The sequence below is a fragment of the Triturus cristatus genome, chromosome 5_1 (assembly GCF_964204655.1).
Source record: "Triturus cristatus chromosome 5_1, aTriCri1.1, whole genome shotgun sequence".
NCBI classification, from domain to species: Eukaryota; Metazoa; Chordata; class Amphibia; order Caudata; family Salamandridae; genus Triturus; species Triturus cristatus.
The window spans coordinates 168,088,455-168,115,745 of record NC_140587.1 but is presented as its reverse complement, the minus strand read 5'-3'; the positions used below and the strand labels follow the sequence as shown (position 1 = coordinate 168,115,745).

At 43.9% G+C, this 27,291-nt stretch overlaps 1 protein-coding gene across 1 annotated transcript; it reads right to left on the bottom strand.

Moving 5' to 3' along the window:
* Nucleotides 1-19,656: 19,656 nt before the first annotated feature.
* TIGD5 (tigger transposable element derived 5) lies at nt 19,657-23,465 on the bottom strand. The gene has a single exon (XM_085604770.1). It carries the CDS (start codon nt 21,472-21,474, stop codon nt 19,786-19,788), a length of 1,689 nt encoding a protein of 562 aa, XP_085460896.1. The 5' UTR covers nt 21,475-23,465; the 3' UTR covers nt 19,657-19,785.
* Nucleotides 23,466-27,291: the final 3,826 nt, after the last annotated feature.

Here is a 27,291-nt window from a genome sequence, read left to right as displayed (position 1 = left end):
GATTTCAACTAGTTACCTACATGGACGACACCCTGCTTATCGTGGCATTGAACCAGGCAGAGCAGCTCCCCACGAACCTGTGGTCCTGTCTCAAAGAAGTCGCTAGCTGGATGAGGTCATCCCACCTCAAACTCAACGATGACAAGACTGAGCTCATGCTGTTGGGCAACCAAGCAATTTTTAATCCTAACACTCTGTGGCCGACTTGCATGGTGCATGCACCAACACCAAAACAGGAAATAAAGAGCCTGGGCATCTGGCTCGACCACTATCTGACCTTTAGAACCCAAGCCAGAAAAACCACCGCCACCACCTGCTATGGACTGCTGTGTACCACACAAAAAGTACTTCCTCTTCTACCTTGCCACTCTAGAAAGCTACTAATTCAGGAGCTCATCCTTTCCAGGCTGGACTACGGTAATGCCCTTTACCTGGTGCTCCCAACTCAGTCATTTCTAAACTACAGGTGGTCCAAAATTTGGTGGCAAGACTTCTCACGGGCACAAAAAAACGCTGCTCGGCCAAGCCTGCCCTAAGAGCACTTCATTGACTCCCGATACAGGAGAGAATACATTTCAAGGCCCTCTGTATCGCGCATAAAAGCCTTTAGGACAAGGGTCCTCCTATCATCAAAAACCTTATCAAACCATACAAAGCCAGCAGAAGCCTCTGTTCAGATGAACTCCATCTGGCTGAGGTCCCCAGAATTAAGAAGGCCCGGACAGGGGGCCACCTTCTCTCTTACAACGCCTCTAAGCTTTGGAACTCCCTTCCTCTCTTTATCCGCAAGGAAGCTAACTACTTAACATTTCGCAAACATCTGAAGACATGGCTATTCCCATAATCCCACCTGTTCCTCTATCCACCTCCGCAGCGCTGGGATGCTTACGGGTAGCCATGCGCTATACAAAAACATTTTCATTTCATAGATGGAGACATACACCACTGTCTGCCCTTGCATGACACTAGCCCCGTTTTACAGCAGGAACTCACAGGTCACTAGCTTTTTCAAATTCATTGCCTTCTAGAGGAAGATTGCCCATGGGCACAGTGTTATTTGTGTAGATTTGTGATCTTTTGCTAGTAACCAGCTATGAGATCGAAAGGGCCGAGGGATTTGTAAATTAGCTAATAACATGCATTAAAACATTCAATTAAAGCACAACTCTAAATATTATCCTCATTCCGTTGAAGAAAAATAATTTAGGTGGATGCACTAGCTCACAAAGTTTCAAAGAGGAGCTGAAGGCAATATATATTTGACATTGCAGGTTTTAGGCTAGACTTGTATTTTGGAGGATCTAAATACTGGACACACTCATTAAATTAGATGTTCCGATTAAAACCAAACTTATCACTGCAATTTGAAAATCGCACTTTTAGAATGATGGCATTTTTCTGCTCTTAGCCCTGTGTGTCTGCAGCCTGTCTCCAATACACGTCTGGGGTGGATGACAGCTGGGCTTTGGGCATTCCCTCTAGACAGCCACACACAAAGGGAGCTTAGGTGTGACTTGATTGGCCATCCACAACCTGTTGGGCTGTCTTGGGCAGGATGGGAGGGAGAAGAAGGGCACAGCATCACACTTACACCGGATTAGACTGAGTCTTATCCCCCCACAAAGGACTGTTTAACCCCCTGTAGTGAGTCTGAAGCCATGGCAAGAAGGGGGAGGGCTTCACTTCAAAAGTAGCTGGACTGCTACTCTGCTGCACTCCTGCTTTGCTGTGCTGACCTGACCTGCTGCCGTCTTGCCAGGGAGTGAGGAGGACTGGACATGCATCTCTACAGCCCAAAGTTACTCCAAGGGCTTGCCTCCTGATTGAAGTCTCAGGGACATAAAAGACTCCCAATCATCCTGCTCCTGCACTCTGCCATCTGTGAGTCTGCCCTGCCAAGAGGTGCCGCCCCAGTCCTGGACCCTTAGAAGTGGGCTAAGGTGTTTTGCCACAGCAAAACTGATGCATCTCCTGCTGCAAGAGCAGAATTGACACTGTTGCGAGAACAGGAACAGTGCATCGCCTTCGGAACTGCCACTTCAGAATCAACACATCACTGCCACTGTGTGGAGAAGATAGACGCATCACCTCTACTAAGTGGAGAAACCTGGCGCATCGCCTTTGGAACCGTCACACTTCAGAATAGGTGCATCACTCTCGGAACTGACGCATCGTCGCTGTTGCGTGCAGAAAATTTATGCATCGCCCCCACTGCGCAGGGAACACCAACTGTCAAGTGGTGGATCTCACATCCCTTGAAGGACAAAAACACATTAAACAGGTTGCTAAAATAGGGCATGCCCTTTAAAAAGCTGCATAAAAAAAGCAAACCTAAGCTGGATAAAAAAGCAAGGACAATATAAAGGATAGGGGCATTCCCAAGGAAGTCTATACATTCCAAGAACCTCAGATTTCAGATGAAGCGTGTTTCTAAAATCAAGATTTATCTTGTTAAACTGAAGAATGAAGGTCGAGGAGTAGCATCAGAAACTATTTCGTCACAGTGGAGCTAGTACATGAATAGTACAATCTTCACTGGTAGTGGAGCCACAAACAGTGAACTAAGAGAAATCAATGAGGTGGAACAGAAGAATACCCTCTTGTGGGCCAAAGATGCATGTGGAAATGGACAGATTGGAACCACATTTTAGACTGAGGTCCGTACAGACGTTTTCACAATAACCAACATAATCTTACGTACCTCAAAGATCACACACAACGTCCCTATCTGCGCCTGGTAATCTAGGCCCACCTCAAAAAATATCGGAGTTAAAAAAAAAAAAAAAAAAAACTTGGAATTACCATCATATGCTCAACTGTCAATAAAACCACAAGTGGATAAAGGTATCAAGCTTTCTCACAATAAAAATACTAAGATGCATCTTCGGGCACCTAGGATTCCCACACAAGGTTTAAGAAACCAACTCTCTTGTCTCATCAAAATTAGACTACGATATTGGTCTGTATCACGGTTCAGCTTTGTTATTTATGAGAAGACCACAAAGTATTCAGAACACTGCAGATAGAATTATAGGGATTGGTGGTATACCCTCACTTAAAATTTAATTTTGTGATTTAACTGCAGTGGCACAAATGTACGACTTTTGTCTGGCAGGATGAATGTGGGTTGTTACACTGTTTGGCATGGTAGTAGTTCTTCAAATCGTATTGCTTGTTAGGGCTTTAGATGCAGGAAGCTTGTATCTTACATTTAAGGGGAGAGCGTATGATGATAACAAAAGTTAGGAGAACTTTTCAGCAACAGATTCTGGCCACGGTGGGTAATATTAGCATCCGCAGAATGCCATATTCCCCTTCAAGGTCTGTAGATTACCCTCTCATGTATCCATGTTGGAGTTGTATACTCTGATCCCTAAATATCTAAAAGATCTGGGTTCCCATTGGATCCCCAAGTGCTGGGCTTCCTCCAGTTTGTGCACAGCCCTGACATCGCACCCAGTTCCTCCAGTGTGGTCGCACTCCACAGGATCCCTGTTTGGGCCTCTCTTGGGTACAGTAGCATATCGTAAGCTTACAGCAACAAAAGACGCTCTCTATCATGATAACAAATGCTCCTACCCCATCCTTCATTCCTCAAAAGACTGGCCAATGGCTTAATTGCTAAAACAAACCACGTAGGTGACTGCGAACAGCCCTATCTTTTACCAGTATATTGTGAAAGGTTCCGAGATGCAGCAACCCGTGCGGGCCTGTGGAGCGGTGTAGAACAGGGAGACCCATTTGCCCCATCCAATGCAAAGGGACGTCCAATTCATAACTGCTCTGAGGTAGTCTTGTACCAACGTTTGTAAATGGTAGCCAACTCCTTACTCGGGATTTTATAATCCGAATTGTGCATGGATAGAGGCCTATAACATTAATGTTTCAGCCAAGGGTTTGAGAATAGAGGCTATTAAAGTCTTTCTTGTGGTATCACGCAGGTACCACTGTTCAAAAGCCTCTGTGTACATTACCGTCAGTCTAGGCACTGGGGGGGGATAAATAGGTGCCAATCTGAGCCAGTCTATTTGTCTCTCGACAGCTCTTCAGTACCTCCCCTGATATTAGGCTGAGTAATTGCCTCCCCCTCAGAGTCTACATATCTTTGGCTGTTAGTTGCGAGAGCGTCACCCTAAAAAGGAAGGCTTGCATAGTACGCTCAGGCGTCTGGTCGCGCTTCTTAAATAACTCTCTGTAATGTTGGGTGAATGCATTTGGTATTTCATGTTGAGCGCAGAGTTTGACCATCACCCAAGGGGTCAGATATTTGGGTTGGGTAATAGGGTATTCCCTGCCCTCTGAACGTATCAACCAAAATCAACAGGGTGTTTCAGTAGGAATCAGATTCTTTCATACCACCTATAGAGGAAGCTATAAAGGGTTCCTATATACTTGGAGACCATCAGTTTTAAATTCTTGACTATACTATGTATGTCCTGAAGGAGGTGTGAACCAATCCAATTTCCACCAAAACGTCACGTTGACAGATTTTGTTATTTTATACATACAAGTAGAATGAAATGATTTATGAGTTTTGATTATTAAATGTGTATATATGATTCTTGATTAATGGGGTTTTAAAAATGAGTTTTACAAATCATTTTTAATAAATCTTAATCCCTGGATGGGATAGTGAAACAGATTGTGGTTTTTGAGTGTCAGTTTCTCCTTAAATGTTTAATTTTGTTGTGTATTTTCCCCTATGTGTACTTCCTTGACAATTGCTGTGCTCAAAAAGTAGTGTAAAAATACGAAGATAGTATGAAAGGGAAATAAACTTTTGTTCAGTTTTAAAACTACCTTGTCCTTTTTGGCTATCAAGGGTTTCTCTTCTTTTGTTTGGAGGCTTAAAGACCATTTAATCTGCCGCATCTTGGATAGCCCCCTCCTAGACTGCGAAAATGCCCAATTTTCCATCGAATTCACCCCCTCACTCACTTTTGCTGGCATTCTCCTTTACCGCGCCCCAGGAGCACAGGGCCAATTCTGCAGCTCGCTACTTGAAACTGTCCTAAATCTTGCCAGTGCATCGCCCAACTTTAGCCTTCTTGGACATTTCAATTTTTATTTTGATGACCCCTTAGACAAAGTGGCCGACGACCTTGCTCACGATCTCGCCGCCTACCAGTTACACCTAAAGATTCACCAAGCCACTCACACGAAAGGTCATCTTCTGGACCCTATTTTTTTCAAGCATAGCAGAATTAAAAGGGAAGGAGCCCATCCCCCTCCCTTGGTCAGACCACTTCCTAGTCCCTTTCTCATGACACCCATCCTCCCCGCGCTAGCATCACACATGCAAGCTCGCTGCTGGCCCAAATTGATCGTAGAGGACCTCTCAGTAGCTAACAGAAAGTTCTCCTCGTGGATAGAGAATTCACTAGATTTAGTACTGCCCAGGAAAACAATACTAAAAAAAACGGCCATAATAAATCCCCCAGGTTCACCCCCGAACTTGCAAGCTGAAACTGTGCAAAAGACTAGAAAGAGTATGGAGAAAAAAACTTTGCAAGCGAAAGAAAAACCAGAATACAGGGCGTCCGTTGCCTCCTACAAAGCCACACTAAAAGCAACCCAGGCTGCCTATTACGAGGAAAAAATCCTGGCCTCCTCCAACTCCTCCAGAGAAAAATTTTGGATAGTAAAAAAACTTATGAAAGTTCCCGAGCCCCCTCCCCCGAAGTCCCTGACCCGTCTGGCCTCTGATGCGAGGAATTAGCAGGCTTCTTCTCCACCAAAATCCAAAATATTCTTAACCTCCTCCCACTCACTAACACTGAGCTCCTTGAACCAGAACCTCAGACCAACGCCCCTTACCTAGAATCATTTGTTCCACTCACCGAGAAACTTCTCCCCCATCCTAGACTCGATCAAGAGCGGCTCTCCGCTCGACCTTGCCCCCCTCAACATCCTGAAGTTGGCATCACCCTCCATCATCTCTCCCATCACTAACTGAATCAATGCCTCTCTGGCTTCGGGCACAGTCCCTCAAGACTGGAAAAATGCCATGGTAAAGGCATTATTAAAAAAAACACTTAGAACCCACGGTGATGGGAAATTACCGTCCCATCTCCTTACTCCCTGGAATTAGCAAGGTTGCCGAGAAATATGTCAATCGCCTACTTTCTGCGCACCTCGAAACCTCGAAACTGCTCCACTCATCTCAGACTGGTTTCCGCCCTGGCCAGGGCACCGAGACTGCACTGATAGCAGTGGTGGAGGAGTCCAGAAAGATTCTTGATTCGGAAGGGTCCTCAGCTATCATCCTCCTGGACCTAAGTGCAGCCTTTGACACGGTGAACCACCGCATCTTGGTACACCGTCTCAAAAAAGTGGGAGTGACAGGTATGGCCCCGTCCTGGTTGAAATCATTCCTGGAAGAAAGATTCTTCCAGGTATTCGAAGGCAACACCCGGTCCCAACCAGTGCCGCTCCAATGTGGGATTCCCCAGGGCTAGTCTCTGAGCCCCACACTTTTTAACATGTACATGTCTCCACTAGCAGAGATAGTAGCCCCTTTTGGATTTCAACTAGTTACCTACATGGACGACACCCTGCTTATCGTGGCATTGAACCAGGCAGAGCAGCTCCCCACGAACCTGTGGTCCTGTCTCAAAGAAGTCGCTAGCTGGATGAGGTCATCCCACCTCAAACTCAACGATGACAAGACTGAGCTCATGCTGTTGGGCAACCAAGCAATTTTTAATCCTAACACTCTGTGGCCGACTTGCATGGGGCATGCACCAACACCAAAACAGGAAATAAAGAGCCTGGGCATCTGGCTCGACCACTATCTGACCTTTAGAACCCAAGCCAGAAAAACCACCGCCACCACCTGCTATGGACTGCTGTGTACCACACAAAAAGTACTTCCTCTTCTACCTTGCCACTCTAGAAAGCTACTAATTCAGGAGCTCATCCTTTCCAGGCTGGACTACGGTAATGCCCTTTACCTGGTGCTCCCAACTCAGTCATTTCTAAACTACAGGTGGTCCAAAATTTGGTGGCAAGACTTCTCACGGGCACAAAAAAACGCTGCTCGGCCAAGCCTGCCCTAAGAGCACTTCATTGACTCCCGATACAGGAGAGAATACATTTCAAGGCCCTCTGTATCGCGCATAAAAGCCTTTAGGACAAGGGTCCTCCTATCATCAAAAACCTTATCAAACCATACAAAGCCAGCAGAAGCCTCTGTTCAGATGAACTCCATCTGGCTGAGGTCCCCAGAATTAAGAAGGCCCGGACAGGGGGCCACCTTCTCTCTTACAACGCCTCTAAGCTTTGGAACTCCCTTCCTCTCTTTATCCGCAAGGAAGCTAACTACTTAACATTTCGCAAACATCTGAAGACATGGCTATTCCCATAATCCCACCTGTTCCTCTATCCACCTCCGCAGCGCTGGGATGCTTACGGGTAGCCATGCGCTATACAAAAACATTTTCATTTCATAGATGGAGACATACACCACTGTCTGCCCTTGCATGACACTAGCCCCGTTTTACAGCGGGAACTCACAGGTCACTAGCTTTTTCAAATTCATTGCCTTCTAGAGGAAGATTGCCCATGGCCACAGTGTTATTTGTGTAGATTTGTGATCTTTTGCTAGTAACCAGCTATGAGATCGAAAGGGCCGAGGGATTTGTAAATTAGCTAATAACATGCATTAAAACATTCAATTAAAGCACAACTCTAAATATTATCCTCATTCCGTTGAAGAAAAATAATTTAGGTGGATGCACTAGCTCACAAAGTTTCAAAGAGGAGCTGAAGGCAATATATATTTGACATTGCAGGTTTTAGGCTAGACTTGTATTTTGGAGGATCTAAATACTGGACACACTCATTAAATTAGATGTTCCGATTAAAACCAAACTTATCACTGCAATTTGAAAATCGCACTTTTAGAATGATGGCATTTTTCTGCTCTTAGCCCTGTGTGCCTGCAGCCTGTCTCCAATACACGTCTGGGGTGGATGACAGCTGGGCTTTGGGCATTCCCTCTAGACAGCCACACACAAAGGGAGCTTAGGTGTGACTTGATTGGCCATCCACAACCTGTTGGGCTGTCTTGGGCAGGATGGGAGGGAGAAGAAGGGCACAGCATCACACTTACACCGGATTAGACTGAGTCTTATCCCCCCACAAAGGACTGTTTAACCCCCTGTAGTGAGTCTGAAGCCATGGCAAGAAGGGGGAGGGCTTCACTTCAAAAGTAGCTGGACTGCTACTCTGCTGCACTCCTGCTTTGCTGTGCTGACCTGACCTGCTGCCGTCTTGCCAGGGAGTGAGGAGGACTGGACATGCATCTCTACAGCCCAAAGTTACTCCAAGGGCTTGCCTCCTGATTGAAGTCTCAGGGACATAAAAGACTCCCAATCATCCTGCTCCTGCACTCTGCCATCTGTGAGTCTGCCCTGCCAAGAGGTGCCGCCCCAGTCCTGGACCCTTAGAAGTGGGCTAAGGTGTTTTGCCACAGCGAAACTGATGCATCTCCTGCTGCAAGAGCAGAATTGACACTGTTGCGAGAACAGGAACAGTGCATCGCCTTCGGAACTGCCACTTCAGAATCAACACATCACTGCCACTGTGTGGAGAAGATAGACGCATCACCTCTACTAAGTGGAGAAACCTGGCGCATCGCCTTTGGAACCGTCACACTTCAGAATAGGTGCATCACTCTCGGAACTGACGCATCGTCGCTGTTGCGTGCAGAAAATTTATGCATCGCCCCCACTGCGCAGGGAACACCAACTGTCAAGTGGTGGATCTCACATCCCTTGAAGGACAAAAACACATTAAACAGGTTGCTAAAATAGGGCATGCCCTTTAAAAAGCTGCATAAAAAAAGCAAACCTAAGCTGGATAAAAAAGCAAGGACAATATAAAGGATAGGGGCATTCCCAAGGAAGTCTATACATTCCAAGAACCTCAGATTTCAGATGAAGCGTGTTTCTAAAATCAAGATTTATCTTGTTAAACTGAAGAATGAAGGTCGAGGAGTAGCATCAGAAACTATTTCGTCACAGTGGAGCTAGTACATGAATAGTACAATCTTCACTGGTAGTGGAGCCACAAACAGTGAACTAAGAGAAATCAATGAGGTGGAACAGAAGAATACCCTCTTGTGGGCCAAAGATGCATGTGGAAATGGACAGATTGGAACCACATTTTAGACTGAGGTCCGTACAGACGTTTTCACAATAACCAACATAATCTTACGTACCTCAAAGATCACACACAACGTCCCTATCTGCGCCTGGTAATCTAGGCCCACCTCAAAAAATATCGGAGTAAAAAAAAAAAAAAAAAAAAAAACTTGGAATTACCATCATATGCTCAACTGTCAATAAAACCACAAGTGGATAAAGGTATCAAGCTTTCTCACAATAAAAATACTAAGATGCATCTTCGGGCACCTAGGATTCCCACACAAGGTTTAAGAAACCAACTCTCTTGTCTCATCAAAATTAGACTACGATATTGGTCTGTATCACGGTTCAACTTTGTTATTTATGAGAAGACCACAAAGTATTCAGAACACTGCAGCTAGACTCCTCCTACACGTTATGCCCCAAGCACACGTCTCCTGCCTTGAGGGCGCTACACTAGTTACCAGAATATCCTGCTTCAGGATGCTTTTTATCGCTTACAAAGCAATATGTGGCAAATTATACAAGAAAGGAACCCACACTCGAGAATGGCTCAACGCCTCCTAATTTCTACATAAAAGAAAAAAACATGGATGGAACAGCTTTCTCTGTTTCAGCAGCCAAACTAGGGACAAACTATTTTCCACTTCAAAAGTTTAGTCAATAGCTGGCTCATCCCACATCACGACTATACTCGCAACTCAAGAATATAACGCAAAAGTATACTCCGACATGACAAATTATACTTCTCACTGTATGGAAAAGAGCTGTTATACAAGTAAACCTCATTGTCCTTTGAACTACATGTCCTGTTATGAGTAGGTACATTTATATTATGGGAAAACCTTATTACACCACAAGAAACATATGTATATCGGACCATGTCAAAATTGCTACTTCAATGTACATACAAGTGCATATATACAGGATTATGCTTGCTACTAATAACTTAGAGTGGCACATATATATTTATGTATATAAAAGTTAAATACAGTTATTTGAAACCATAAAAAATATACCATAAGATAAACGTGGACAGCAAACCATGTAAATATTGCAACTTCAATGTACATGTGTATTTACATAGAAGAGTTTAATCAAGCAAACATAACTTTACCCAGCATCATCTATATTATACATTTTGCAATTAAAAATAAAAATAAATCCATTCCCAACCCTCCCCTCTCATCCCAAACCTTTCTGACTACTATGAAGTCCCAAACATTCATCTCAAACTTTCACCTTATCCTTTTTTAGCCATCCCACCCAACTAACAAGCATTTGCAATGCAATCGGTCTCGCTTTTGAGACCTAATAAGTATTAAGCCATGCAGCACAGGCTGGCACAGCTGTGGAAAAGGCAATCTCGTGGGATGTGTCAGTCACATATTAGGCCACACACTGACACTGTGCAGTAATACGTTGTTACTTATACACGGTACTAACCCCAGACTAACGTCTGCAGTTACAATGTGCTGTGCAATGAATCGGACAATGGAATTTTGGAGGAGGGCCACGGGGTGTGTGGTGGCTGCCAGGCTGTGGCTGGTGATGTTTTCGCCAGCAGGGATGCTGATATGTGCAGTATCTCTCGGCTGCCAGATGTAAATGGTGTCTACTGGTGCTTCTGTGCCAACAGCCGTTGGATGTAGACAGTGTTTGTCGGCTTTGGTACCTAGGCATTCTAGTGAAGGTGGTGTCTGTGGAGTGGTAGAACTGTTGTTGTCCCACCACCCTACTCCAAGTCAACAAAGCAAAAGTTAGCCTCAACCCTTTGTCGTCAAAGTGAAATACAAGCCTGCTGTATGTTTCTTCTCTTCTAACAAAACAAGCGAAAACCGTAATTTTTTTGTTACGTTCCCTACACGGTTACAAGATTAAATCTCAAATGTAGAACCATGTTAAAATTTGCTATATTTTGGAGAACAGAGCTGTGGAGTGCAATCAGTTAATGCAGAACGAGATTAAGAAGTACACACATAGTGTTGAAGAAAATTTAGGATCAAATACAAGAAGACTGAAAAGGTTAAAGGAAAATGAGAAACAATCTCAACCACTTTCTTAAAATAAATTATTGCTGTTGTTCACCAGGTTAGAGCCATAAGTTTATTTCAGTATTAAACAAGGCCCAATGTTTTTCTTTGCATTCAACCTGGGCGTCTTTCTCCTACAGCTGCCAATTTTCTGACTTGATCAATGCAACTGTCATTTGGATCAAGTGTCCCACTCTGCAGAATTAATTTGGCATGTATGATCTGCCCAGGAGTCTGCACATGCGTAGTAAGTTATTTATCAAGCACTTTAGTTTGAGCAATTTGAAGAGGTCATGTGATTAACTTTTACAGCAATATGATCTAAAGAAATATCAGTCATGCCACAGAAACTACATGTAGCAGTAAAAATGCATTCCCCAAAGTAAGTCTTGTAATGGTTTCATGCTATTGATTTTTCCAATGCTGATCACAGTCACCACTGGATTCTTGTAAAAGATAATGTGGGTCACTCAATGATGGTATTTGCATTAAACAATGCTTGCTCTCTGGGCTCTTATTAAGTATAGGTATTAACAGTGAGGATGACGAACAGATCTACTGCTAGCACAACCTAAATAAAGTGGTCTTTAGGTCCACCCCGTTCCACCATTGGCTTTCTTCGACCAGCATCTTTCAGGCATTGGCTTAAGACTATCAATTGTGTCTTGGTTCAGGCCAGTGGAGTATTAATCACTCACCTAATGATATCGAATGTATCTTCTCGCCTCCACTAGAGTGCTTGAAGTGAACTGTATGAGAGTGCAATTTGTAGCAATTTCTGTTAACTTCTGCTGGTTCCATTCCCTGCGACTCAGAAGAGTATTAATGGTAAGAGCCTTAGCACATCAGCAGCAGAACTAATGGGTGTGCAAAAGCACGATTTAAGTGGTCAAATCACTACAAACATAAGAAACAATGTATATTGTTCTAAAAGGCCTGTATGTTCTCGACTCGAAATGTGCATAAATAAGGTTAACCCTCTTCACATATGACCTTCTAAAAACTTTATCACCACCGACATGGTTTAAGCCTCTCTATATGTTATAGGAGAGAGTTCAAGAGTAGATTAGATGGGCCCTATAGGATCAGTTGTTAATCTCCAATAGCACTCCCAAAATTCTAATCAAGGATCTCCTCTATAACACCGCTCAGTATGCTGAGCCCACGCACAATACCCTACACACAGGAATATTATGAGGTTTTATTGTCTAAGCATTGATAATCATGGCCAAAGACGCAACAATATAGGAACCGTGCAATTAACATGACAGATACAGACAGCCCTGCAGTATTCTGTTCCCACGCATTCAACATTACCGCAACACCAAACCCAAAGAGCACCCAAAGCTCAGGCCAGCACAACATTGTGGACCCACGGCGTAAATACTGCGATTTGACCCCGGCACTGGCCCTGAACACACACATTCTCCCACACCCGATACACACTAGCCCTTCGTGATACACATGCCTCCATCCTCTGACCACACAAGCCGCCCTAGAATGGACCCTTTCACCAGTGAAGCCTTATAAGCCCGTTTCCTTGCCTTTCTACCACCTCACAACTTTCATACCCCCGTCATCATAGTGCCCCTAAATCCCACTGCCCCAAACACTCAAGCCCCACCCTAACACACACACTGCTCCCATTTACTCTGCTGCGCCCTAGGCTCACCGATGGTGGAGATGAAGGTAGTATTGAAGGTGTCTTCACTGAAGCGCAAACATGTTTTCCCCACTCTGCTGTCTCCTATCAGCAGTAACTTGACCAGAAAGTCATAAGTCTTTGCCATCTTCCGCTCACTGCTTGGGGCCGAGAAACGCACAGACGACTGGGTGGGGCAACCGAGACACGTGACCTTATTTTTAGCCAACCACTGCCTTAGAGACTAGCTGTCGGTTGGGTGGGGTTGTACGGTCACGTGTTTATACGCAACCAATCGTTTTATTTAGCTAAAAGGCAAAAGCAGCAGTAGAGTCTTCCAAAGCACGTCACTGTATGACCAACCAATCAGTGTCTGGAGACAAGGGAGACTAACTTTTGGTGGGCGTAACGTAAACAAGCATTTACACAAGACCTATTGCATTGGAAACGGGACTGCGGGCGGGAAGGCACGAACGGGAGTGAGGCGAGAAGTCACGGACTGCAGAAGGCGGCAGGGGGATGCACGGGAAGAAAATAGTGTTCCGAGTAAAGGGGCCAGTAGCCATGGAAGGATACAAATGATGACATAGCCGTCATGAGGAGGGGCTAACAAGCCTAAAACCAATCGGAAGGTAGCATTTAGCACCTAAACCTAATGAAAAAGATGGGCGGAGAGTGGGCGAAGCTTCCACGCCATACTGAATACTGCATGCCTAGCAAAGTGAGCAGCGCATGCGCGGTGCCGCTATAGGCTCGACCTAAAAAGCACACAGGACCACTATTTACAACAAAACAAAGTACTACTTTCCCTTTTCAATTCCGTTAATATCATTCTATTTCTTCTCCAAACTCGCCCTTTTTCAAATCCATTTCTAACATTTTATCCTATAGGAAGCTGGCTCTTTATATAGTATACCAAAAAGAGGTACACTTTTTATAGTATACCAAAAAGAGGTACACTGTGCAAAGGTGCAGTACAGCGTTGGGTGCCCTGCTGAAGTCAATGAGGATTGGTCAGGTTAAAAAGAGCCTGCAGGCTGCGATTGGCTTAGAGGAACAAATCACAAAGCTGCATTGCATCGTTTTCATTGGGTTTGGGAGCCCGGGTGTTTCCTGGGAAAAGGAGAGGCGGCGGAGAGGCTGTGTCTGGGATGCAACTGGCAGGTAAGTTTGCTTTATTCTTTATTTTTTTATTTTCAGTTGCCAAAAAGGCCACCTAGACCAATCACGAGGCTATTCACGCAGCGTTGTGATTGGCTGGGAGACTGGCTGCTTCTGGTGCTGCCAGTACCGAATGAAAATGGAGGAGAGGCGTGCGGCGGTGAAGGTAAGTTTATTTTATTATCCCCCCCTTACCCACCACCCCTGTTCCGAGGCAGCCACCACTGCGTGATAGTATCTAGAGAGAATTGCAACGATCTGCCTCCTTCTGCAAGCACTTTTTGAGAGATTAGCATTAAATCTAGTTTTACTCCATCAACATATTCGACATGCTCACTGATTCTCCTACGCTCTGTTTGCCATGTAAGGGAGTGGAGGAAGTGTAATAAACAATCTGAAAATGACTGTTATAAGAAAGTGGCACCATCTACTACGAGCTTGATAAGTTTATCAGTTGATCATTGTAGAGCAGGCCCTGCTCAAGAGCTCTATTTAATTACGCTTAATATTTACAACATAAAAGTAAAAAAACAACCCAAGACTCCCTTTACAGTAAACTATTGTTTTGAACTTATTTGATCTAATTACGTATATTCAGTGGCATCTGGCATGTCCCGAGGGTGGTAGGGCGGGTGGGATATTAAAAAAAATATAATAATTAAAAGCACTTACCTGCGAGCACGACATCCTCCTCAATCTTCTCTCCTCGCTGCATGCAGACGCCAAACTCCCAAACCAATCCTAGCGCTGCTCTCACCAGCATGAGAGTAGTTCGAGGATTGGTAGGAGCGGCCTCAGTCTGCACTCCACAGCCCTCTAGAGGCTTTGGCTTTCTCTAACCTAGCTGTCTTAAGAAAACTGTATTAGAGAAGTTTAAAGTGTGCATGTGTAGCTGGCCGCCGCAAGACGGACAGTTAAATAGACATGCACACTTTAAATTGAAAGTGCCCTGCTCTCTGCTGCTGCCAGTCAGCAGCCACGCCCCTGACTGACGCTCCGTTCCGGACAGGGTGAAGAAAAATAAAATGGTAATGAATTAACTTTATTACCATTTTGTGTTTCTCTCTGGGGGCATTTCAGTGGGGTGACGCTCCTCTGCTCAAACAGAGGAGCCGCCCCTGCATATATTGCGAAAAAGTTATTCACTTAGGCAGTCAGAAAATACAGTTGGACAGGCTCCAGACACCCAGAAGAGAGTACCAAGACCTCTTCTGTGCTTAGGTCAGACTGTGCAACTAATTTATTAAATACTTTTACGTAGAGGATCTAAGCTTCCTCAGGCACCTGTTTGCTCTATAGGTTGAGAACTGGGCAAAAATATATACCCTTGTTTACGGCACAAAAAGCATTCTCTGGTCCTAGCCTCCGTAACATGAAAGCCTGGTGTTTTGTCCAACCTGATCTCTTAACACAGGGACCAAGCAATAGCTGTTGGTGATTGAAACAAATAAGTCTACCTAGTTGGTAGATGCTTCTTCATTCGGAAGGCACAACCTTACAACTGAATTGCCTCTTCAGGTAACGCATCATAAAATCTGCAGGAATGCTTAACAGATATTTCTTTATGACTTTCTCAGTTGACAAAGGGCTTGTGATTCACAGAAAACAGGGTTACACCTGAGCCGTGGCGTTCCTGTGATTCAGCAATGAAAATAAACACATGGTTACAAATTCTACTAGTCAAACTTTCTAACATGAGAGTAGACAAAGATAAAAAGTATCCAGATCATTCATTCTTTGCTACATACTGACAATAACAAACGTATCCTCATCAAATATAGGACTTGATTTATAAAGTTCCTAGGCAGAAAATGTAATTTGTGATCAGTGCTGTTCTAACATTTGGAGCACATTTCCAGGAAGTTAGAGATACACAAAGATTCTTGAAGTTTTCTACTGAGTAAAATATGCAAATGCAGAATTTCACCAGCATTTCCTTTTTCCCACCCTGGAATAGTAAATGCTACTATCTTAGGCAGCAGCATATGTACGTGATTCTGAAAGTGGCAGACTACCTTCAACAGACATTTAAATACCCACAAGCATACAAGCTTGAGGGGGTTCACTTTCTAATGGAGTGTGCTTCACATAGAAAAGCCCACAATCACACCTCACTGCAAACCTTGCAAATCTAGTAAAGTACCATTTATTGGACAAAAAGGTCCGTAAACCAGTACCTATGTGGCTACATTTAATACTAAATCTGTGAAACAGTGAAAGGCACCGAAATTATGCTTCAATTGTGGACCACATTTTGCAGCAAGTATTACTAAATCATGTCAAGCATACAAAAAGTGATGGATGAATGCCTGAATTCCTATTCCTGGCTTGTGAGCTCTAAGTAAGGTGAAACCAGTCCCGGTTCAGTGAGAACCTGGCCTGGCATTCGGGTTGGACTGGTTCCATTGGAGCAGGGTCAAGACTGGGTTGCATATGGCTGGGTCCAACCGGAGGTGGCATGGTGTGCAAAATAACAATGAACTGGGATGCGGCCCTAGTAATTACCAGAGGTTGAGATTAATTCAAGAATTCCATTCATCACTTTTTGTAAACTTTACTAAATCATGTGTCAAGAAAATTCAAATTATGTGGCTTAATGTGGCACAACATTATTTCACTATTTGGTCATTTCAATACACAATATTGTTTGGACACAAACTTCACCTCACTACTACCAGTTTAACACCGGAATACACTGGTTAATAAAGGAAAAATGACCCATTAATCTGTGAAAAAGCTACGTTCCTAAATAGCATCATGTATGATGCTTTTACTATTTTTGATCTGGTGGAGCTTGATAATTTTTTGATGAAACGTGCTAATTATGCAACAGGTGTTAGATTGTTTCAAGCACAATAAATCCAGAATTGTGTCCAAAATGGCACAGCTTCAGAATCACAGAATTCCAGCGGTTTTGCATATAGAACATTGCTTTTGGTATAACACAATCTTAATTCAGCGCAATGTCGAATTAATGTGGTGGCGGGGAGGGGGCAATATCCCTTACAAACTTGCTTTCCCAAACCACAGACCGACTTGACTATGGAACTGAATGGGATAGTATACCACTAACCAACGAAAATTGCTATAACAAAGAAAACATTTTTACAGTTCACCATTTTCTTGCTGTACATTATCAATTTGTTCTAGGCAATGTATGGCATGAGGAGTGGTTTCTCAATTTCTTGATAGTTTTGGGAAAACTAAAGCTCTTTATACTGACACAAGCAAGCGGAGCTGTAGCATAAATACTAAACACTGTCTTCAATGTATTAGTAATCCAAGAAAAACTTGATCTGCAACAGTATACAGTGGCTGCTGTGCACGAGGATAAACTATTCAGGTCTGTTTATTGCAGCAAAAGTACAAGAAATCTTTGTTTGTAATATAAATAATTTTACTGTACACTGAGATAATCTGTACCACACATTATTATAGAATCCTAATCTCTTACATGGAATATCATATCCTGGTGTTCTGGTTGCACCATGTTTATCGGCCATCTTAAATGTTCCTTCACCAAGAAACTTAGTTGGAGAGAGGGCACAAATTTATAAATGTAGCTAATCTGTCTTCCTACAGACTATAATCCGAAATTACAGATTATTTCTCCTGTTCTCTGAATTTCAACGAAGCAGAGCACCCAGTCAAGGCCATGATCAATTTTGTAGAAGTCCTACAGTTAAGAAAGTTGCACTTCAGATGGAAATTTAAAACTTGATGCACTTGTGGAGAATGGCCATTCAAATATAGTCCTCTCTGTGAGACAAGGGTGCTTATGGCTTTTTTTTAACTGGCCAGTCTAAATTACAGTGTAGCTTGTTTCAAATGGCCTCTGGTATAATGTGTTATGCCGTTTCTTTTTCAGGCCAACAAAAAATCCTGCTGGGTCGAATACCTATTATTTTAGGCAAATGTAGGTCCTCCGAGTAGATCGCTCGAGTGATGTTGATACTCTGCGCTCCTGGGGCCTGCCATACTAAAAGATAGCAACAACATGGGTTATGCTTTGTGCTTCCAAACTGCCTTTTACTAAAAACATTTTGGAAGAGTGATAAGACCTGTCCTCTCTGAACCTCGATATCATCTTTCTAATGCTAGTTGGTTTGTCATCAAGGAGTTCTGGTGATAAACAGAATGATCCATTAATCCACTCAGGACGATGGTTGACAGCATACACTTATTGATGTTATATATTCAAGAGTCAGATACCTACCAAAATTCTGACTACTTAACTATCTGAAAAAGAAGCACCTCTGGATTGGCTGATCCCTATAGGATGTTTACTCGTGGATGTTTACTAGTGCCATCCTTTAAAAACTTATTAGAGCATACTTTGTGTTGCATTGACATTACGCAGAAGCATAGAACTGTTGCATTCTATTTGAACATGCTGGAAGACCGACTATGATTGTCAAACACAGTTACCAACATGGAAAATACAAATGAAATGTACATTTTCAAATGGTGTAGCCTATTGTTAATAAGGGTGCAGCCTACATAGAGTGTGCTTGAAGGACACCATTTTGAAGATCAAGAACAAATGGCCACAATGTCATGAGCACTAACAAGTATACCTCTGAACATTTGGCAGATACTGGAATATGAAATTTCGCTATGCGACAGTGAAGTTTATATTTTAAATGTGTACTGTCACCTTTGGACAAAAATGCAGAAGTGTGGTAACTAGGAACGGTTGGGTTCTTGTTCATACTTCATTTCTGCTTTCAGAATAGTGTTACGCACATGGCCATGAAATACTTACTGCAACAGTTAACACTACAATTTCTACAGATGCCACAACCCTTAAAGCATCAACCTACCCAGAAATCAAACCCTAATAGCAGATCTTGAAACAGAAGATGGACAAAATAGGAAACAAGCTCCTCACATAGGCAAAACACTGAAGTATACAGAATGCATTATTCAAGAGTCACAAGGCATGAGAAACTGAATAGAAAAACCAACTCAGCAAATAAATAGACACACTCCCTCCTGCCATCCTAGAGGTGTCCTGGCATGACATGACTCTTCCTCGCATAGGGGTAAATGTCAGTTATGGCTGTCTGTCACACAGTCCAGGTGGAGCATTCACAAAAGCAAGCACCATCCAACTGCACCTCACTCATGTTGCATTAGTGCTGCATTAAACTAATACCTTTACATATATTACAAATTACAAAGAACACAAAATAGAAGCGCACCAGTTACCACCCTCACTGTAAACAACCTTGAATCCTACCTAAGAGCTCTCCCTTGATCAGTGCTCTGTTGCATTCAAGCAAGGTTCAAACTACACACATTCACATTCAAAATACAAGGGTTTTTTGGATGCAGACTATTTGATACCATTAACATTGCACACTGCAAATTAATTTTCTTTAAAACTAAAAACTTAACTTCAATAGATGACCAATGCAGACTTTTGCTCCATTTCTTCTCTTAAGTAATTGTTTATTCTCTGTAAGTCTTCCTGTGAAAACTAACCTAACTGGTCAGCCTGGAGAAAAAGAAAACGTATCCTGCTACTCGTCAACACTAAATAAGGTTATATGATAGCTTAGCATTTAGTTGCTGTATGTCAACATACAATAACTATATAACAGTATTCATCAACACAGATAATGTCGGATCATACTTATGGAGTACAGTCTAAAATGTGCGGAGACAATAACAGTGAAGAAAAGTTATTTAATTGGCAGAAAAATGTATACTGATAAGTGGGGGTATATCTCCTCAATAATAAACCAGCTCTACAAAGCTGCACTATCTCTGGCATCAACTGAAGTCAACAACATTCTTAGGAACTGCTACTGAAATCTGGTGCTCTGGTTGCTGGCTGAGCCGCCAGCTTAAGTCGCTGGGCAGTAGTTATAAGAGAACGGAGTTGTACAAGTTTTAAAGGCCCAACTTCCCGTGGGTCCTGCGTTTCTAGCCAGCGCAGGGCTGTTTCTAGTCCTTTTATTGCTTCACTTGCTGAAGGCACCAAAGCACCTTCTGCTTCAATGTCACTGCTTTCATCCTCGCCTGGTGTTTCACCAGCAATGACAACACTTATAACTGACTCGTCCAACCTGTCCTCCGCAGGGTCTTCGACCACTGGGATTACATCATCCAAGTGCACCCACTCAGCCACATCCTCAAGTGTCAGACGCTTATATGCCAGGGCAGCAAGGTTGGCCAGATCTGAAAACACTTTGCCATACTCCTCTCCATCCGTCTCTGCAGTTGGACTGGATTCAAATGCTGCCCTCAATCCAAAGAGCCAACACTTCTCAATACTTCCAGCCTGAATCATATTCCATGACTGCCCTGCAAGGTAAATCATATCCTTCAACATGAAGGATTTGACAAAGTCACAGGGACTGCTGTCACAAGAGACAACCAATTTCAGGAGCTCTCGTTTGTAAAGTTGCTTGAAGGAAGAGATCACCCCTTGATCCATGGAAGGGATTCTGTTTCTAGTGTTTTTGGAGAGGAACAAAACACGAATATTGCCATCTGGGGTCTGCAGATCTTCATCAGTTGGTTGTGGTGGAACCTGGTTGACAAGTAGAACAGCTTTCTGCGCAAGGCAGCACCTTCTTAGATAACGTTTAACTCCTGGGACAAATTCGTCAAAGAACCACTCCCGTAAGAGTTCAGGGGTCAGCCAGGCATTCTTGCTATATCTGTATACAGCAGGGAACTTGTCTTGGTTATGATGTCGAAGACTGGGAGGATCCTGCAGCTTTCCTACCACCAACGGCTTGAGCTTGTGGCTTCCTGTGAGGTTAGCAGCCAGCAAGATAGTGACCCTATCTTTCACCTTCTTAAATCCTCCCACTTGTTTGACTTGCTTCATCTCTTGCTTCTGGTCAGGCAGCAGTTTCCAATAAAGTCCTGTAACGTTGGCATTGTAGATCTGTTCATCGCCATATCCCCCATCACTCATCGGAATTTTGGGTTGTTCTGGATAAACCACAACTGGTTCAATTTCAGCTGGCCTGACTTCAGCCTCACCATAGATACGCTGACTTGATATTCCATGCCTTTTTTGCCAACGCCAAAACCAGCCGTGACTGGCTTTAAAAGTACAGTCTTCACCATAAATTTGCCTAGCAAAGGCTTCAGCCTGCGCTTGTATGATTGGACCGGATAATGGAATTCCTTGTTGGCGAAGTGCAATGAACCATGTGTACACTGCCCTGTCAATCTCCTCTTCGTTGGCCAGCCTCATCTTCTTACGATGCGTACCCACGTCCCCACCAAGCTGGTCAAGAAACCAGCGCAGCTTCTGCTCATCTTTCAGCCAGCCCCTCAATGTGCCCCCTGGCACCCCAAAATCACGAGAAACACTGGCCTGCCTCTCCCCATTCTTCACCCGCTCAATGGCCTGTAACTTGTCCTTGATAGAGTATGCTTTGCGAAAGGCCATTTTCACCATTGTGGGGGTGCAATCTGAATCATTAAGCGAGGGCTCAAGTACCTGCCCACCCTCGCATGCCATAGTAAGTCAATCTAAACTGTATGAAAATTTCCAGAGAGGTTGATTAATTTAGACTAGCTTAAAAGAACTGCATGGAGATAATCACTGGTTGATCAAGGATCATCCACAATTAAATTTCTAGTATTAAATGAATACATATTTTTTTTACAGATAATTCCAGTAATCCATTAGTTAAATTTTTTTGCTTTTGTTGCAAGTTAAAGAGGCAGTATTGATAAAAAGTTTGAAATCCACTGATATGCAAAATATTTTTTGAAACAAAACCTCCACACTTATTCATATATGGCCAAACTTCTTCTGACTATTGCAGGTAATGCTTTTAGTGGCAGTCACAATTTGCTCTGGAAAGCATGCACAAAAATTAGGCCTGGAGAAGCCACTTGCTGATGCATTAACCTTTGAAGCGGGTGTGCTTGAAATGAAAACGATGACCCAGGTGGGAACACAAACGTGGGATATTTATCTCTGCAGGGGCGTACATGTGATGATGGAAAGACCATGTTCTTAAAGTACTGGATAAGGGTTCACATTTTTTTAAAGTGCAGCACTAGGTATTCATACCCAAAAGAAAGCAAAGCAGTCCAGATTTTGTGTGGGAGCAAGGCACCCACGCTTTGGGACACAAGTTGGGCATTGTAACATGCTAGAGGTGCAGTATTCAGAGGGGAGATATTGGATATTACATTCTCATGGTGGCATGACCCACCTCTCCCCCCCCCAAATCTTCCTTCACCAATTTCCGTCTGGTTTTCTCTACAGTATGTATGTAAAGCGCTCTGATACCTACGGGTCAAGCTGGCGCTATATAAAACTTTTAAAATAAATAAAATAGGTCTGGATACCAGTCGTACCACAGGAGAAGCCCGAAAAGGCCAAAGTATTTTCTATGAGCAGAAAGCAGCCCTCAAATTCACGCCATGATATGAGTGCCAATAATGACCATGTCTCCCGATGGAGAAGTAATGAACTGAAATTTGGCAAGCATTGGTGCCAGCCTCCAGGCTCTGGAATATGCGCACGGCTCTCAAATTTCATAGAGTGTATGTTTTTGTTGGAAATACTGCCAAAGTAATACAAATGGCCTGTTCTCAGCAAAATAAAGTAATTGTAATTCTGGCGAAGGTAACCATTCGGTGATGGGTGTGGTACATGTTGTGTTCCAGTGTTAAAACGATGAGTTCGTTCTTGATGCCGAAAGCTTCTTTTTTTGTTAGTTCGGTGATAGCACTTGTACCACTGGAGATGGAGTGTGCTCAATTCACGCCCACTGTTGACGTTCTGAATGAAGGTCGTGTTCCAGATTTATGGCATTTCTTTGGTGCAGCGTCCCCGATTATGAGAACGGCTTTGAATCCTTGGAAGCACTTTAGACCCCTTGTGTTTAGGTTCGGCAGGAGGGCGCCAGGAGAACCAGGCTCATGGATAGTGCCGGTGCGGTGTTCTCGGCCAGCTGTTGATGTGGTGCGTGCAGTACATAACCCCATATATAGGACCTGGCGTCTCTGATGCAGTATTCCCACATTAGGTCACTGTTCACATTCTGGAAGAGTTGTTCCCTCTGGGTACAGAAATCGTGGGGTGCAGTATTCTTGACTTGTAGAGAAGCCAGTAGTTCACTTTCAGAGTTGGAGACAGCAACCCCAGAGGGAGGGCTTGAGAGGTAGTTTGCCCCCCTTCAAGCAGGCCAGTTTCTGGTGAGATCCAGGCGCTATGCCACAATTGCAGGGTTCCTGCTCTGTAGAGGTATGCACAGCAGTCCCAGTCAGCCCCAAGATGCAGGCTGGGCCTTGTGACAGGCTCCACCGTAAGCCGACAAACATTGGCACTCCGAGCCTGGCCCCTACCCGCCGAGACCGAGCCCGGGACCAGGGCGCGGTATATACGGGGAGCGGCGGGCCCGGGGCCGCCGGGTTCACGGCTAAGTCAATTGTTTTCCCTCTCCCCTTTTGTTCTTCTCTCCCACCGACTCCTATAGGGCGGATTTGGGCGAAGAGCGCAGGCGCCGCCAGTAGGGGCATGAGGGGGAGTTGCGTTCATAGGATGTAAAAATAGGACTACAGCAGACTGGGACAAAAACCTACAATTCACTCTGATACGAGGCAACTATGGCAGAAAGGGACTTTTTGAAAATATTCTGAGATGGATACGGTAAACTGAGCATATAAATAACAATAGTAAAGCACGACTAAGTAAACAAGCTGGAAGTACCTACGCATTTAATCAATCCTTGCTCCTTGATGGTTGAAACTGTATTGTTAAGTTACAATTAATTATACATATCCGTCATTATGCAACGGTCTTGCAGATTTTCATGTACTAGAAAAGTTGCTTTGTTAAAGTTACTGAATAACAGGTCGTTTTAAGATGGCCGCCGCAACAGCATATAGAGTAATGGAGGCTGATGGAACCCGACACACCATTCTTCTATATTTAAACTACTACGCATATGTCTCCAATGTAATGCGGCGGCCATCTTAGATTGGAATTTTTGTCGTACTATATCAACAAATGATTGGGTAATGTGAAAGTAGACAGGATGGTATAGTTGCAGTGGTCTTCAAACTTTTTAATGCCGCGCCCCCGAGTGTAAAAATGTCTTTCACACTTGCTTTATAAAATTGGCAACTAAAAATATTTAATAATTCAAACGTTGCATCTACAGCCTACAGGCATGCCAACATGTTAAAACTGAAAAGTGAGAGAGTTTGAAAACAACTGTCCGGTGAATGTATTTTTCCCATTGACTTATACTGTGAAGCAGAGGCAATTTTAGGCTGGAGGCAGATAAAAAAATACACATTTTTGTCTTGAAAAATCGCTAGTCTCTTGCCTAAATCAGATCTGTCAGCATGTATGAAGTTTGCTTAGTTATCCCTTTTGCAATCAAATACGAATGCCATAATGGGCAGCATGGGCTCCCTGAAGGGAAAAAGTATCCACAGAGTGATCATTTATCAGAAATGGGAGTGAGGGGCTATTAGAACCATTAGAATGCTCGTCCCCTCTCTATTGACACCTACTTCCATACAGGACATAATTGACAAAAGATGTTGCGATGCCCCACTACAGAGTGGCTTAATGGCACTCTGTTTTGTCCCACTAAAAACGTAGTACTTTGTTCAGCATGACGATCCTCTTGGTCAATGCATGCCCCCGTGATTAATTCAGGCCCCTCTCAGGGGCCAACCTCCCAGTTTGAAGACCTCTTGTGTAGTGTGATACGTTTGTTCCAAATACTTCAGTAAACAGACTCAAAGGTCACATAAGTCTTTTCGTGCTGTCTAATTGCGGAGATACAACCTGGGTGCATGTTTCTCCGTCCAACTGTGTTTAACTGATTCACATTCCAGTTAAAGCGTAAGCAACCAAGGAATTGGAATTGGAATGTGGCCCAGCAGAACACAAGAAACTACACTGAAAAACACAAGCAGATACACTACACATCCTCCTTGGAACAAAATTAAAACATAAACGATTGACAGGATAGTGGGAGATTTAAGAATAATAATCACGAGAATGTATTTCAGGAAGGAGACAGACAAAATAAAGCTATTTTTAGCTGCAAAAAGTTTGGAGTCCCCTGCCCGCCTCCGGTCTATTGGCAAGTATGAAATAAAAAATTTGCTAACATTTGTGACAAGAATTTTCAATTCTATTAAGGACATGGAGGCAAGGATTACGCTTCTCATTTCTTTACTAGAAGCTCACAGCAGCCAATAGAAAAACAATAACAAAATCACATGACCAACCATAGAGTACCAAGTATATAAGGTACCAACATCGGCACAGTGTCCTCTTTCTTTGTAAATCATATAACAGTTAAGTCCATGCACCACCTGTGCTTGAAGCATAGACTGAAGACTGGGAACATTCTCCTGAACGATAACCTTAGGCCCAACGGGGCGCCTCTACTGAACTGGGACTCGGTCCAATGTCCACAGAATATTGTGGAGACACGAAGAACTTCGCTTCCTCCAAGGTTTCTTCACGCATTACTTGTTATCAGCGCCTGAAAAGAATAGAAATAACACCCTTCCATAAAATGTGAACATTATGGCAAACAGCAAGGAGTGGGAACAAAAAAGTATCAGCAGTATAACATACTTTTAGGTATTTAGCAAACATCGTATCCAATGTTAACATAACATTTGGGTGGGATAATCCTCACCTCCGTGTCCTTAATAGAATAGAAAATTCTTGTCACGAATGTTAGCACATTTTTAATTCTATGTCAGGACCGGAGGCTCCGATTATGCTTGTTCAAAGCTTAGCCACCACTACAGAAGCAACATCAACAATTGGTTTATAATAAAAGGCTTTAACTGTACTCTCCGTAGACCAGTCGGCCGCACTCATAATGTCTGACAAACTGACACAAGCTGAAAAAGCCTTGGACGCCATCGCCCCTCTGGCTGAATGGGCCCCAAATTTAGAAACATCAATACCCGCTTCGCTCATGAGCCAACGCATCCATCGTGACAAGGTGGCTGGAGTCACGGGGCGAAAGGGTTTCTGAAGAGCAATCAATAATTGGCCCTGCATATCTGTGCGGAATTCGGCAGTACTTACTTCATAATCCTTGACACATTGTACAACACACAACTTCGGGTTATTATGCAAAGCTGGGTAAGAGACTGAGGAGGCATTACACTTAGTCCTCCGTGAGATATTGAATGACACCACTTCTGGGGAAAATCTACACCCCTCTAAGTCTAAGGCTGTAACATCTGAAACCCTCTTGCAAGAGACAAGACAAAGCAACATAGTTAGCTTAGCAGATAACTGTTTTCGAGAAAGATACTTGTTAGAAGGCCAGGTTTCCAGAAATTTCAGGACAACAGAAACGTCCCATAACTGCGAGTACTTTGGGCAAGGGGGTTTAACCATCCGAACGCCTCTGAGCAGTTTGCACACCAATGGATGCTCACCAAGTGGTTTGCCATCCACGGGTACATGCCCTGCGGAGATGGCCGATCAGAAATTGTTCACTGTCCTGTAGGCTAAGTCCGAGGATGCCATTGAAGCCAGAAAACTAGCAGCTAGAGAGACATGTGCTGTAGCGTGATCCACATCCCGTTGAGAGCACCAATCACACCATCGTCTCCAAGAGGAAGCATACCGTTTGTGAGTGTTGGCTGACCAGGCCTCGTTGATGAATTTGTCAGCCTCCTTTGAAAGGCCTGGGACTTTCCATCTGTCCCTGAAACACGCCAAGCTACTAGAGGAAGTTGACCTGACTCTACTAACGGATGAGTAGTCTGTAGAGGGTCCAGCAACAGATTCCGTAATCGTGGAAGGAGGATTAGAACCACACAGAGCATCTCCAGAACGACCAGGAACCATGCTTGTGCCCTCCAGAGTGGAGTGATCAAAATCAGTTCCGCTCGACGACATCTGGCTCGCGCCAGAACCCTGGGGATCATCATGAACGGAGGGAACGCATAGCACAGGGAAGTCGGCCACTCTTGAAGGAACGCATCCGTGACCAGAGCCTCCGGGTCCGGACGCCAGTTGTAAAACCTGGGAACCTACCTGTTGAGATGGGACGCAAACAGGTCTATGTGACAGGGACCCCAAAGGTCGTCCAAGTTCTGGAACACCTGGGGGTGTAGCATCCAGTCGCTCAAGTCCTGCAAGTGACGGGAGTGCCAATCCGCCACCTCGTTGCTGTAGCCCGGAAGATATTCCGCCACTACCGAAATTCTTTTCTGGAGGCAAAAGTGCCAGAAGTCCTTGGCAATCTCTGCCAGCATGCGGAACTTCGTGCCGTCCACTTTGTTCACGTACCAGACCGCCGAAATGTTGTTTATCCAAAGT

What these genes read in the sequence shown, in the direction of transcription:
- TIGD5 (XM_085604770.1), bottom strand. Translation starts at nt 21,474, where the DNA reads ATGGCATGCGAGGGTGGGCAGGTACTTGAGCCCTCGCTTAATGATTCA.